The sequence below is a fragment of the Salvelinus alpinus genome, chromosome 11 (assembly GCF_045679555.1).
Source record: "Salvelinus alpinus chromosome 11, SLU_Salpinus.1, whole genome shotgun sequence".
Lineage (NCBI taxonomy): Eukaryota > Metazoa > Chordata > Actinopteri > Salmoniformes > Salmonidae > Salvelinus > Salvelinus alpinus.
The window spans coordinates 13,731,543-13,744,222 of NC_092096.1; the positions used below are offsets into that span (position 1 = coordinate 13,731,543).

At 44.7% G+C, this 12,680-nt stretch overlaps 1 protein-coding gene across 1 annotated transcript in view; it reads left to right on the plus strand.

The window, feature by feature from the left end:
• Positions 1 to 3,850: 3,850 nt before the first annotated feature.
• LOC139533604 (receptor-type tyrosine-protein phosphatase R-like) overlaps positions 3,851 to 12,680 on the plus strand; it is a 173,444-nt gene continuing 164,614 nt past the window's right edge. The window contains exon 1 of the mRNA XM_071331759.1: positions 3,851 to 4,296. Coding sequence (XP_071187860.1) covers positions 4,233 to 4,296 — 64 coding nt within the window. The 5' untranslated portion in view covers positions 3,851 to 4,232. The remainder of the gene's footprint in view (positions 4,297 to 12,680) is intronic.

Sequence of the window (12,680 nt, forward strand, 5' to 3'; positions counted from 1 at the left end):
GTAGTTTGGGCTTGCCTGCAAGAGTCACCACTATCTCCAACTACGCAATACATCACAGTGTCAGCTCTGCTTGTATTTCCTCTCTCTCTCTCTCTCTCTCTCTCTCTCTCTCTCTCTCTCTCTCTCTCTCTCTCTCTCTCTCTCTCTCTCTCTCTCTCTCTCTCTCTCTCTCTCTCTCTCTCTCTCTCTCTCTCTCTCTCTCTCTCTCTCTCTCTCTCTCTCTCTCTCTCTCTCTCTCTTTCAATTCAATTCAATTTGCTTTATTGGCATGACGTATCAATCTACATATTGCCAAAGCTTACTTTGGAGAGTTACAATATTAACATAATTAAATTAACAATAATCATTATTGTCAACAAGACAACAGTTACAACAATAATCAAGGGTCAAAATTACCATACATTGAACAATAACTATAACAATGGTATAGAGGACATGTGCAGGTTGGTTGGTCTGTCAGACACTGTCCCTCATCTTATGTCAGGCGGCAATGTATTGCGCTGCCAACCCACAGCTCTCTGCGTCCTCCCCCAACAGGACGGGTAGCCTATCCTCATCAGAGATGTCTTTGAAACCTCGAATAAAGGTTTTACATTTGGGGAAACGACACTCTCTAATTGTTTTATATTTTTTTACATTTTGTCAGGAAATGCAGCTCTGTCTTCAGTTCTGCTGTTGTGTCGTTGTTACACAGCCTTTCCTCTACATGGAGCTGGGCTTGGTAATGATATGAGACAGCCTTTCCTCTACAGGGAGCTGGGCTTGGTAATGATATGAGACAGCCTTTCCTCTACAGGGAGCTGGGCTTGGTAATGATATGAGACAGCCTTTCTTCTATATGGAGCTGGGCTTGGTAATGATATGAGACAGCCTTTCCTCTACATGGAGCTGGGCTTGGTAATGATATGAGACAGCCTTTCCTCTACAGGGAGCTGGGCTTGGTAATGATATGAGACAGCCTTTCCTCTACAGGGAGCTGGGCTTGGTAATGATATGAGACAGCCTTTCCTCTACATGGAGCTGGGCTTGGTAATGATATGAGACAGCCTTTCCTCTACAGGGAGCTGGGCTTGGTAATGATATGAGACAGCCTTTCCTCTACAGGGAGCTGGGCTTGGTAATGATATGAGACAGCCTTTCCTCTACAGGGAGCTGGGCTTGGTAATGATATGAGACAGCCTTTCCTCTACATGGAGCTGGGCTTGGTAATGATATGAGACAGCCTTTCCTCTACATGGAGCTGGGCTTGGCAATTATATGAGACAGCCTTTCCTCTACAGGGAGCTGGGCTTGGTCATGATATGAGACAGCCTTTCCTCTACAGGGAGCTGGGCTTGGTAATGATATGAGACAGCCTTTCCTCTGCAGGGAGCTGGGCTTGGTAATGATATGAGGCAGCCTTTCCTCTACAGGGAGCTGGGCTTGGTAATGATATGAGACAGCCTTTCCTCTACAGGGAGCTGGGCTTGGTAATGATATGAGACAGCCTTTCCTCTACAGGGAGCTGGGCTTGGTAATGATATGAGACAGCCTTTCCTCTACATGGAGCTGGGCTTGGTCATGATATGAGACAGCCTTTCCTCTACAGGGAGCTGGGCTTGGTAATGATATGAGACAGCCTTTCCTCTACAGGGAGCTGGGCTTGGTAATGATATGAGACAGCCTTTCCTCTACAGGGAGCTGGGCTTGGTAATGATATGAGACAGCCTTTCCTCTGCAGGGAGCTGGGCTTGGTAATGATATGAGGCAGCCTTTCCTCTACAGGGAGCTGGGCTTGGTAATGATATGAGACAGCCTTTCCTTTACATGGAGCTGGGCTTGGTAATGATATGAGACAGCCTTTCCTCTACAGGGAGCTGGGCTTGGTAATGATATGAGACAGCCTTTCCTCTACAGGGAGCTGAGCTTGGTAATGAGATGAGACAGCCTTTCCTCTACAGGGAGCTGGGCTTGGTAATGATATGAGACAACCTTTCTTCTACATGGAGCTGGGCTTGGTAATGATATGAGACAACCTTTCTTCTACATGGAGCTGGGCTTGGTCATGATATGAGACAACCTTTCTTCTACATGGAGCTGGGCTTGGTAATGATATGAGACAGCCTTTCCTCTACAGGGAGCTGGGCTTGGTAATGATATGAGACAGCCTTTCCTCTACAGGGAGCTGGGCTTGGTAATGATATGAGACAGCCTTTCCTCTACAGGGAGCTGGGCTTGGTAATGATATGAGACAGCCTTTCCTCTACAGGGAGCTGGGCTTGGTAATGATATGAGACAGCCTTTCCTCTACAGGGAGCTGGGCTTGGTAATGATATGAGACAGCCTTTCTTCTACATGGAGCTGGGCTTGGTCATGATATGAGACAGCCTTTCCTCTACAGGGAGCTGGGCTTGGTAATGATATGAGACAACCTTTCTTCTATATGGAGCTGGGCTTGGTAATGATATGAGACAACCTTTCTTCTACATGGAGCTGGGCTTGGTCATGATATGAGACAACCTTTCTTCTACATGGAGCTGGGCTTGGTCATGATATGAGACAACCTTTCTTCTACATGGAGCTGGGCTTGGTAATGATATGAGACAGCCTTTCCTCTACAGGGAGCTGGGCTTGGTAATGATATGAGACAGCCTTTCCTCTACATGGAGCTGGGCTTGGTCATGATATGAGACAACCTTTCTTCTACATGGAGCTGGGCTTGGTCATGATATGAGACAACCTTTCTTCTACATGGAGCTGGGCTTGGTCATGATATGAGACAACCTTTCTTCTACATGGAGCTGGGCTTGGTAATGATATGAGACAACCTTTCTTCTACATGGAGCTGGGCTTGGTCATGATATGAGACAACCTTTCTTCTACATGGAGCTGGGCTTGGTAATGATATGAGACAGCCTTTCCTCTACAGGGAGCTGGGCTTGGTAATGATATGAGACAGCCTTTCCTCTACAGGGAGCTGGGCTTGGTAATGATATGAGACAGCCTTTCCTCTACAGGGAGCTGGGCTTGGTAATGATATGAGACAGCCTTTCTTCTACATGGAGCTGGGCTTGGTCATGATATGAGACAGCCTTTCCTCTACATGGAGCTTGGCTTGGTAATGATATGAGACAGCCTTTCCTCTACAGGGAGCTGGGCTTGGTAATGATATGAGACAGCCTTTCCTTTACATGGAGCTGGGCTTGGTAATGATATGAGACAACCTTTCTTCTATATGGAGCTGGGCTTGGTAATGATATGAGACAGCCTTTCCTCTACAGGGAGCTGGGCTTGGTAATGATATGAGACAACCTTTCCTCTACAGGGAGCTGGGCTTGGTAATGATATGAGAGTGGGGTCACTGTATTTTAGATGTTTCCAAAACTGAATTGTTTAATCTTGTTTTATAAGTGGACCCAACACCTCTCTGGCATAAAGTGCAATTGATTCAATTACACATTCAATTAGTTTTAGGCAAATATATATAGGTATTTCAATTCATGAAAAGGCCCAGCTAGCTACTTACTGTGTTTCTGTACTAAATTGTGTGTGTGTGTGTGTGTGTGTGTGTGTGTGTGTGTGTGTGTGTGTGTGTGTGTGTGTGTGTGTGTGTGTGTGTGTGTGTGTGTGTGTGTGTGTGTGTGTGTGTGTGTGTGTGTGTGTGTGTGTGTGTGTGTGTGTGTGTGTGTGTGTGTCTTTTCAATGAATTTTCAGAGAGGAGAGAATATGCCTTTGTGCTGGCTAATCTTTACATTGCATTTAGAGGGGGTTAATTGGGGTATGTAGCTTACTGTTCGAATTTCACATTTTTACAAATCTTGCTCCTTTCCATTTTGAGCAACCTTAGCGAATGAAAGGCCAAGAATGCAACATCTGCCACGCCCACTGTAGCGCAGAGTGGAATCTTGCTTCGCGTTGATGCAGACGACTAGTTCCACTAGACGAACCCGCTCGGAGTAACCGCAGCCTCGAGTAACCGCAGCCTCGCAGCCTCTGACTCCTCTGGGGCGCGTTGGGCGGGAGGCTATGATAAAGACTGAACTAGGGAAATTGCACACAGTTTAACATAAACGCAATTGAATGCAAGTTATAGCAGGGTTGGATTGTTGGAATTCTCGACATTTAACCCTGATATTAACCTCACCAGCAGCCGATACAGACAGACAAAAGGAAGGCAAAAGGAAGAGAGACCGCTTCTTGTTCCTCCCAACCCGTCTTTGAATGTGAGCTGTCCGCGGTACCTGGACGGAAAGATGCAACAAAGAAGATGCGGATGTTTTATGGTTTTATCCTTTTTACTACAGATGGTGAAAGCAGGTAAGTGGCGCAGATTAGGACACCAATAACCCTGCAAGCATTCAAATAGACTCAATGAATGTCATCACTGACTGTTGTTGTAGCCTATTCTCCAGTTAGTGCACAGAAACACCTATACCATTCGATGTAATTCCATAAGATATGCTTTCAGCATCACACGTAGCAGGCACTTCTGTATGTATTTTATACGGGGTTGTAATGGCATTTGTTTTGTAACGTGCTGCGTGGTTTATGCCAATGATGATGAACAGGGCTACGTTCAATATGTAACGGTGCATTAGAAGCATAACCATCTTATGTTGCGTCTTATTTTTTCATGCAACAAAGCCTGAATCGAACTTGTTCCGTTTGTGTGGTTCGTCTGCAAATGGATAAAGCAAGAGAGGCTGAAAGCCGATCGAATAGAATCCCACCTCTAATCCAATAAGGACGCGTGGTTCAGGACCATGGCTAGCAACCGGCCGAAAACAACACTACTGTCGTTAGGGAGAAAATGTCTCAACTGTGTTTGTGAAAGAGGAAGGGTCGCGCAGCAGTAATTACCTGGATGAAGGATTCAGCCTATATTGTGAACGGTGTTAATCTAAAGACAATGCCACGTATTATACACGTTGTTTTACAGAGAATGTACAATAAAACCATCTACTGAGTTTACTATTGGGATATTCTACATCGATTTTACAGCTGGCATTACTGTACCATACTGATACACATTTTATTACAGAGAGAGAGAGAGAGAGAGAGAGAGAGAGAGAGAGAGAGAGAGAGAGAGAGAGAGAGAGAGAGAGAGAGAGAGAGAGAGAGAGAGAGAGAGAGAGAGAGAGAGAGAGAGAGAGACTACATGTATGTATTCTGCTCTGAGTCTATACCAGAAGACTATTGATAAACCTGTCATTGTGACTCAGAGAGGTACTGTAAAACCAACGCAGCCTGTAAACTAGATGTCCAGAGTAAGGGCAGAAGATCATCTGGCTGTTACCATAGAGATCTTTTTATATTCCACTAGCAATCTAATTCCTAACTCTATATGGCTGTCACTCAGTGAAGGTCAAGGGGCAAAACACATTGTGATTGGCAGCTGTTGACCTCCAGGCCTACGCCCCTGAGTTCTAGAATGCTTATTCTGTTCTACACTCTCAGAAGAACCAGAAATGATCCCTAAAATCAGAGCTTTCATTCTCTTCACTGGCATCAGATATGGTGTGATGTATTACTAGGAGGGATGACATTTTTTCTTCCCACTTCCCTTCCACACCACCTTGCTGTGCTGACACACGCGTGCCTGGCACATGAGGAAATGTGATCTTTCTCTCTCCATATCTCTCTCTCTCACCCTCCCTTTTTCTCCCTCCCTCTCTCTATGGTCTCTCTCTCTCTCTCTCTCTCTACTGTATCTCTCTCCCTGCCGCCTGCTGCCTCCGCCTCTCAATCTGGAAAATGAATAACAACATGACATTCACTCGAGAATGAGAGAAAGAGAGAGCACAGAGAGCAGGGAGAGGGAGAGAGAGAGCTCAGAGAGAGCACAGAGAGAAAGAGAGAGAGAGCAGGGAGAGAGAGAGCAGGGAGAGGGAGAAAGAGAGAGCACAGAGAGCAGGGAGAGAGAGAGAGCACAGAGAAAGAGAGAGAGAGAGAGAGAGAGAGAGAGAGAGAGAGAGAGAGAGAGAGACACACAGAGAGAGAGAGAGAGAGAGAGAGAGAGAGAGAGAGAGAGAGAGAGAGAGAGAGAGAGAGAGAGAGAGAGAGAGAGAGAGAGAGAGAGAGAGAGAGAGAGAGAGAGAGAGAGAGAGAGAGAGAGAGAGAGAGAGAGAGAGAGAGAGAGAGAGAGAGAGAGAGAGAGAGAGAGAGAGAGAGAGAGAGAGAGAGAGAGAGAGAGAGAGAGAGAGAGAGAGAGAGAGAGAGAGAGAGGAAAAGGGGCAGGTTTCATGGCTCGGGGCGTGAGCGGATGACTGATCAGCTTAATTAAACTAATACCAAAGACTATGAACACTATCCCTCTCTCTCCTTCTTCTCTATAATACCAGACTATGTAGACTGTCCCTCTCTCTCCTTCTTCTCTGTAATACCAGACTATGTAGACTGTCCCTCTCTCTCCTTCTTCTCTGTAATACCAGACTATGTAGACTGTCCCTCTCTCTCCTTCTTCTCTATAATACCAGACTATGTAGACTGTCCCTCTCTCTCCTTCTTCTCTGTAATACCAGACTATGTAGACTGTCCCTCTCTCTCCTTCTTCTCTGTAATACCAGACTATGTAGACTATCCATCTCTCTCCTTCTTCTCTGTAATACCAGACTATGTAGACTATCCATCTCTCTCCTTCTTCTCTGTAATACCAGACTATGTAGACTATCCATCTCTCTCTCCTTCTTCTCTGTAATACCAGACTATGTAGACTATCCATCTCTCTCCTTCTTCTCTGTAATACCAGACTATGTAGACTATCCATCTCTCTCTCCTTCTTCTCTGTAATACCAGACTATGTAGACTGTCCCTCTCTCTCCTTCTTCTCTGTAATACCAGACTATGTAGACTGTCCCTCTCTCTCCTTCTTCTCTGTAATACCAGACTATGTAGACTGTCCCTCTCTCTCCTTCTTCTCTGTAATACCAGACTATGTAGACTGTCCCTCTCTCTCCTTCTTCTCTGTAATACCAGACTATGTAGACTGTCCCTCTCTCTCCTTCTTCTCTGTAATACCAGACTATGTAGACTGTCCCTCTCTCTCCTTCTTCTCTGTAATACCAGACTATGTAGACTGTCCCTCTCTCTCCTTCTTCTCTGTAATACCAGACTATGTAGACTATCCATCTCTCTCCTTCTTCTCTGTAATACCAGACTATGTAGACTGTCCCTCTCTCTCTCCTTCTTCTCTGTAATACCAGACTATGTAGACTGTCCCTCTCTCTCCTTCTTCTCTGTAATACCAGACTATGTAGACTGTCCCTCTCTCTCCTTCTTCTCTATAATACCAGACTATGTAGACTGTCCCTCTCTCTCCTTCTTCTCTATAATACCAGACTATGTAGACTGTCCCTCTCTCTCCTTCTTCTCTGTAATACCAGACTATGTAGACTGTCCATCCCTCTCCTTCTTCTCTGTAATACCAGACTATGTAGACTGTCCCTCTCTCTCTCCTTCTTCTCTGTAATACCAGACTATGTAGACTATCCATCCCTCTCTCTCCTTCTTCTCTGTAATACCAGACTATGTAGACTGTCCCTCTCTCTCCTTTTTCTCTGTAATACCAGACTATGGAGACTGTCCATCTCTCTCCTTCTTCTCTGTAATACCAGACTATGTAGACTGTCCATCTCTCTCCTTCTTCTCTGTAATACCAGACTATGTAGACTGTCCATCTCTCTCCTTCTTCTCTGTAATACCAGACTATGTAGACTATCCATCTCTCTCCTTCTTCTCTGTAATACCAGACTATGTAGACTGTCCATCTCTCTCCTTCTTCTCTGTAATACCAGACTATGTAGACTGTCCATCTCTCTCCTTCTTCTCAGTAATAACAGACTATGTAGACTATCCATCTCTCTCCTTCTTCTCTGTAATACCAGACTATGTAGACTATCCATCTCTCTCCTTCTTCTCTGTAATACCAGACTATGTAGACTGTCCATCTCTCTCCTTCTTCTCTGTAATACCAGACTATGTAGACTGTCCATCTCTCTCCTTCTTCTCTGTAATACCAGACTATGTAGACTATCCATCTCTCTCCTTCTTCTCTGTAATACCAGACTATGTAGACTGTCCCTCTCTCTCCTTCTTCTCTGTAATACCAGACTATGTAGACTGTCCCTCTCTCTCCTTCTTCTCTGTAATACCAGACTATGTAGACTGTCCATCTCTCTCCTTCTTCTCTGTAATACCAGACTATGTAGACTGTCCCTCTCTCTCCTTCTTCTCTGTAATACCAGACTATGTAGACTGTCCCTCTCTCTCCTTCTTCTCTGTAATACCAGACTATGTAGACTGTCCCTCTCTCTCCTTCTTCTCTGTAATACCAGACTATGTAGACTGTCCCTCTCTCTCCTTCTTCTCTGTAATACCAGACTATGTAGACTGTCCCTCTCTCTCCTTCTTCTCTGTAATACCAGACTATGTAGACTGTCCCTCTCTCTCCTTCTTCTCTGTAATACCAGACTATGTAGACTGTCCCTCTCTCTCCTTCTTCTCTGTAATACCAGACTATGTAGACTGTCCCTCTCTCTCCTTCTTCTCTGTAATACCAGACTATGTAGACTGTCCCTCTCTCTCCTTCTTCTCTGTAATACCAGACTATGTAGACTGTCCCTCTCTCTCCTTCTTCTCTGTAATACCAGACTATGTAGACTGTCCCTCTCTCTCCTTCTTCTCTGTAATACCAGACTATGTAGACTGTCCCTCTCTCTCCTTCTTCTCTGTAATACCAGACTATGTAGACTGTCCCTCTCTCTCCTTCTTCTCTGTAATACCAGACTATGTAGACTGTCCCTCTCTCTCCTTCTTCTCTGTAATACCAGACTATGTAGACTATCCATCTCTCTCCTTCTTCTCTGTAATACCAGACTATGTAGACTGTCCCTCTCTCTCCTTCTTCTCTGTAATACCAGACTATGTAGACTGTCCCTCTCTCTCCTTCTTCTCTGTAATACCAGACAATGAACACTATCCCTCTCTCTCCTTCTTCTCTGTAATACCAGACTATGTAGACTGTCCCTCTCTCTCCTTCTTCTCTGTAATACCAGACTATGTAGACTGTCCCTCTCTCTCCTTCTTCTCTGTAATACCATACTATGTAGACTGTCCCTCTCTCTCCTTCTTCTCTGTAATACCAGACTATGTAGACTGTCCCTCTCTCTCCTTCTTCTCTGTAATACCAGACTATGTAGACTGTCCCTCTCTCTCCTTCTTCTCTGTAATACCAGACTATGTAGACTGTCCCTCTCTCTCCTTCTTCTCTGTAATACCAGACTATGTAGACTGTCCCTCTCTCTCCTTCTTCTCTGTAATACCAGACTATGTAGACTGTCCCTCTCTCTCCTTCTTCTCTGTAATACCAGACTATGTAGACTGTCCCTCTCTCTCCTTCTTCTCTGTAATACCAGACTATGTAGACTGTCCCTCTCTCTCCTTCTTCTCTGTAATACCAGACTATGTAGACTATCCATCTCTCTCCTTCTTCTCTGTAATACCAGACTATGTAGACTGTCCCTCTCTCTCCTTCTTCTCTGTAATACCAGACTATGTAGACTGTCCCTCTCTCTCCTTCTTCTCTGTAATACCAGACTATGAACACTATCCCTCTCTCTCCTTCTTCTCTGTAATACCAGACTATGTAGACTGTCCCTCTCTCTCCTTCTTCTCTGTAATACCAGACTATGTAGACTGTCCCTCTCTCTCCTTCTTCTCTGTAATACCAGACTATGTAGACTGTCCCTCTCTCTCCTTCTTCTCTGTAATACCAGACTATGTAGACTGTCCCTCTCTCTCCTTCTTCTCTGTAATACCAGACTATGTAGACTGTCCCTCTCTCTCCTTCTTCTCTGTAATACCAGACTATGTAGACTGTCCCTCTCTCTCCTTCTTCTCTGTAATACCAGACTATGTAGACTGTCCCTCTCTCTCCTTCTTCTCTGTAATACCAGACTATGTAGACTGTCCCTCTCTCTCCTTCTTCTCTGTAATACCAGACTATGTAGACTGTCCCTCTCTCTCCTTCTTCTCTGTAATACCAGACTATGTAGACTGTCCCTCTCTCTCCTTCTTCTCTGTAATACCAGACTATGTAGACTGTCCCTCTCTCTCCTTCTTCTCTGTAATACCAGACTATGTAGACTATCCATCTCTCTCCTTCTTCTCTGTAATACCAGACTATGTAGACTGTCCCTCTCTCTCCTTCTTCTCTGTAATACCAGACTATGTAGACTGTCCCTCTCTCTCCTTCTTCTCTGTAATACCAGACTATGAACACTATCCCTCTCTCTCCTTCTTCTCTGTAATACCAGACTATGTAGACTGTCCCTCTCTCTCCTTCTTCTCTGTAATACCAGACTATGTAGACTGTCCCTCTCTCTCCTTCTTCTCTGTAATACCAGACTATGTAGACTGTCCCTCTCTCTCCTTCTTCTCTGTAATACCAGACTATGTAGACTGTCCCTCTCTCTCCTTCTTCTCTGTAATACCAGACTATGTAGACTGTCCCTCTCTCTCCTTCTTCTCTGTAATACCAGACTATGTAGACTGTCCCTCTCTCTCCTTCTTCTCTGTAATACCAGACTATGTAGACTGTCCCTCTCTCTCCTTCTTCTCTGTAATACCAGACTATGTAGACTGTCCCTCTCTCTCCTTCTTCTCTGTAATACCAGACTATGTAGACTGTCCCTCTCTCTCCTTCTTCTCTGTAATACCAGACTATGTAGACTGTCCCTCTCTCTCCTTCTTCTCTGTAATACCAGACTATGTAGACTATCCATCTCTCTCCTTCTTCTCTGTAATACCAGACTATGTAGACTGTCCCTCTCTCTCCTTCTTCTCTGTAATACCAGACTATGTAGACTGTCCCTCTCTCTCCTTCTTCTCTGTAATACCAGACTATGAACACTATCCCTCTCTCTCCTTCTTCTCTGTAATACCAGACTATGTAGACTGTCCCTCTCTCTCCTTCTTCTCTGTAATACCAGACTATGTAGACTGTCCCTCTCTCTCCTTCTTCTCTGTAATACCAGACTATGTAGACTGTCCCTCTCTCTCCTTCTTCTCTGTAATACCAGACTATGTAGACTGTCCCTCTCTCTCCTTCTTCTCTGTAATACCAGACTATGTAGACTGTCCCTCTCTCTCCTTCTTCTCTGTAATACCAGACTATGTAGACTGTCCCTCTCTCTCCTTCTTCTCTGTAATACCAGACTATGTAGACTATCCATCTCTCTCCTTCTTCTCTGTAATACCAGACTATGTAGACTGTCCCTCTCTCTCCTTCTTCTCTGTAATACCAGACTATGTAGACTGTCCCTCTCTCTCCTTCTTCTCTGTAATACCAGACTATGTAGACTGTCCCTCTCTCTCCTTCTTCTCTGTAATACCAGACTATGTAGACTGTCCCTCTCTCTCCTTCTTCTCTGTAATACCAGACTATGTAGACTGTCCCTCTCTCTCCTTCTTCTCTATAATACCAGACTATGTAGACTATCCCTCTCTCTCCTTCTTCTCTGTAATACCAGACTATGTAGACTGTCCCTCTCTCTCCTTCTTCTCTATAATACCAGACTATGTAGACTATCCCTCTCTCTCTCCTTCTTCTCTATAATACCAGACTATGTAGACTGTCCCTCTCTCTCCTTCTTCTCTGTAATACCAGACTATGTAGACTGTCCCTCTCTCTCCTTCTTCTCTGTAATACCAGACTATGTAGACTGTCCCTCTCTCTCCTTCTTCTCTGTAATACCAGACTATGTAGACTGTCCCTCTCTCTCCTTCTTCTCTGTAATACCAGACTATGTAGACTGTCCCTCTCTCTCCTTCTTCTCTGTAATACCAGACTATGTAGACTGTCCCTCTCTCTCCTTCTTCTCTGTAATACCAGACTATGTAGACTGTCCCTCTCTCTCCTTCTTCTCTGTAATACCAGACTATGTAGACTGTCCCTCTCTCTCCTTCTTCTCTGTAATACCAGACTATGTAGACTGTCCCTCTCTCTCCTTCTTCTCTGTAATACCAGATTATGTAGACTATCCATCTCTCTCCTTCTTCTCTGTAATACCAGACTATGTAGACTGTCCCTCTCTCTCCTTCTTCTCTGTAATACCAGACTATGTAGACTGTCCCTCTCTCTCCTTCTTCTCTGTAATACCAGACTATGAACACTATCCCTCTCTCTCCTTCTTCTCTGTAATACCAGACTATGTAGACTGTCCCTCTCTCTCCTTCTTCTCTGTAATACCAGACTATGTAGACTGTCCCTCTCTCTCCTTCTTCTCTGTAATACCAGACTATGTAGACTGTCCCTCTCTCTCCTTCTTCTCTGTAATACCAGACTATGTAGACTGTCCCTCTCTCTCTCCTTCTTCTCTATAATACCAGACTATGTAGACTGTCCCTCTCTCTCCTTCTTCTCTGTAATACCAGACTATGTAGACTGTCCCTCTCTCTCCTTCTTCTCTGTAATACCAGACTATGTAGACTATCCATCTCTCTCCTTCTTCTCTGTAATACCAGACTATGTAGACTGTCCCTCTCTCTCCTTCTTCTCTGTAATACCAGACTATGTAGACTGTCCCTCTCTCTCCTTCTTCTCTATAATACCAGACTATGTAGACTATCCCTCTCTCTCTCCTTCTTCTCTGTAATACCAGACTATGTAGACTGTCCCTCTCTCTCCGTCTTCTCTGTAATAC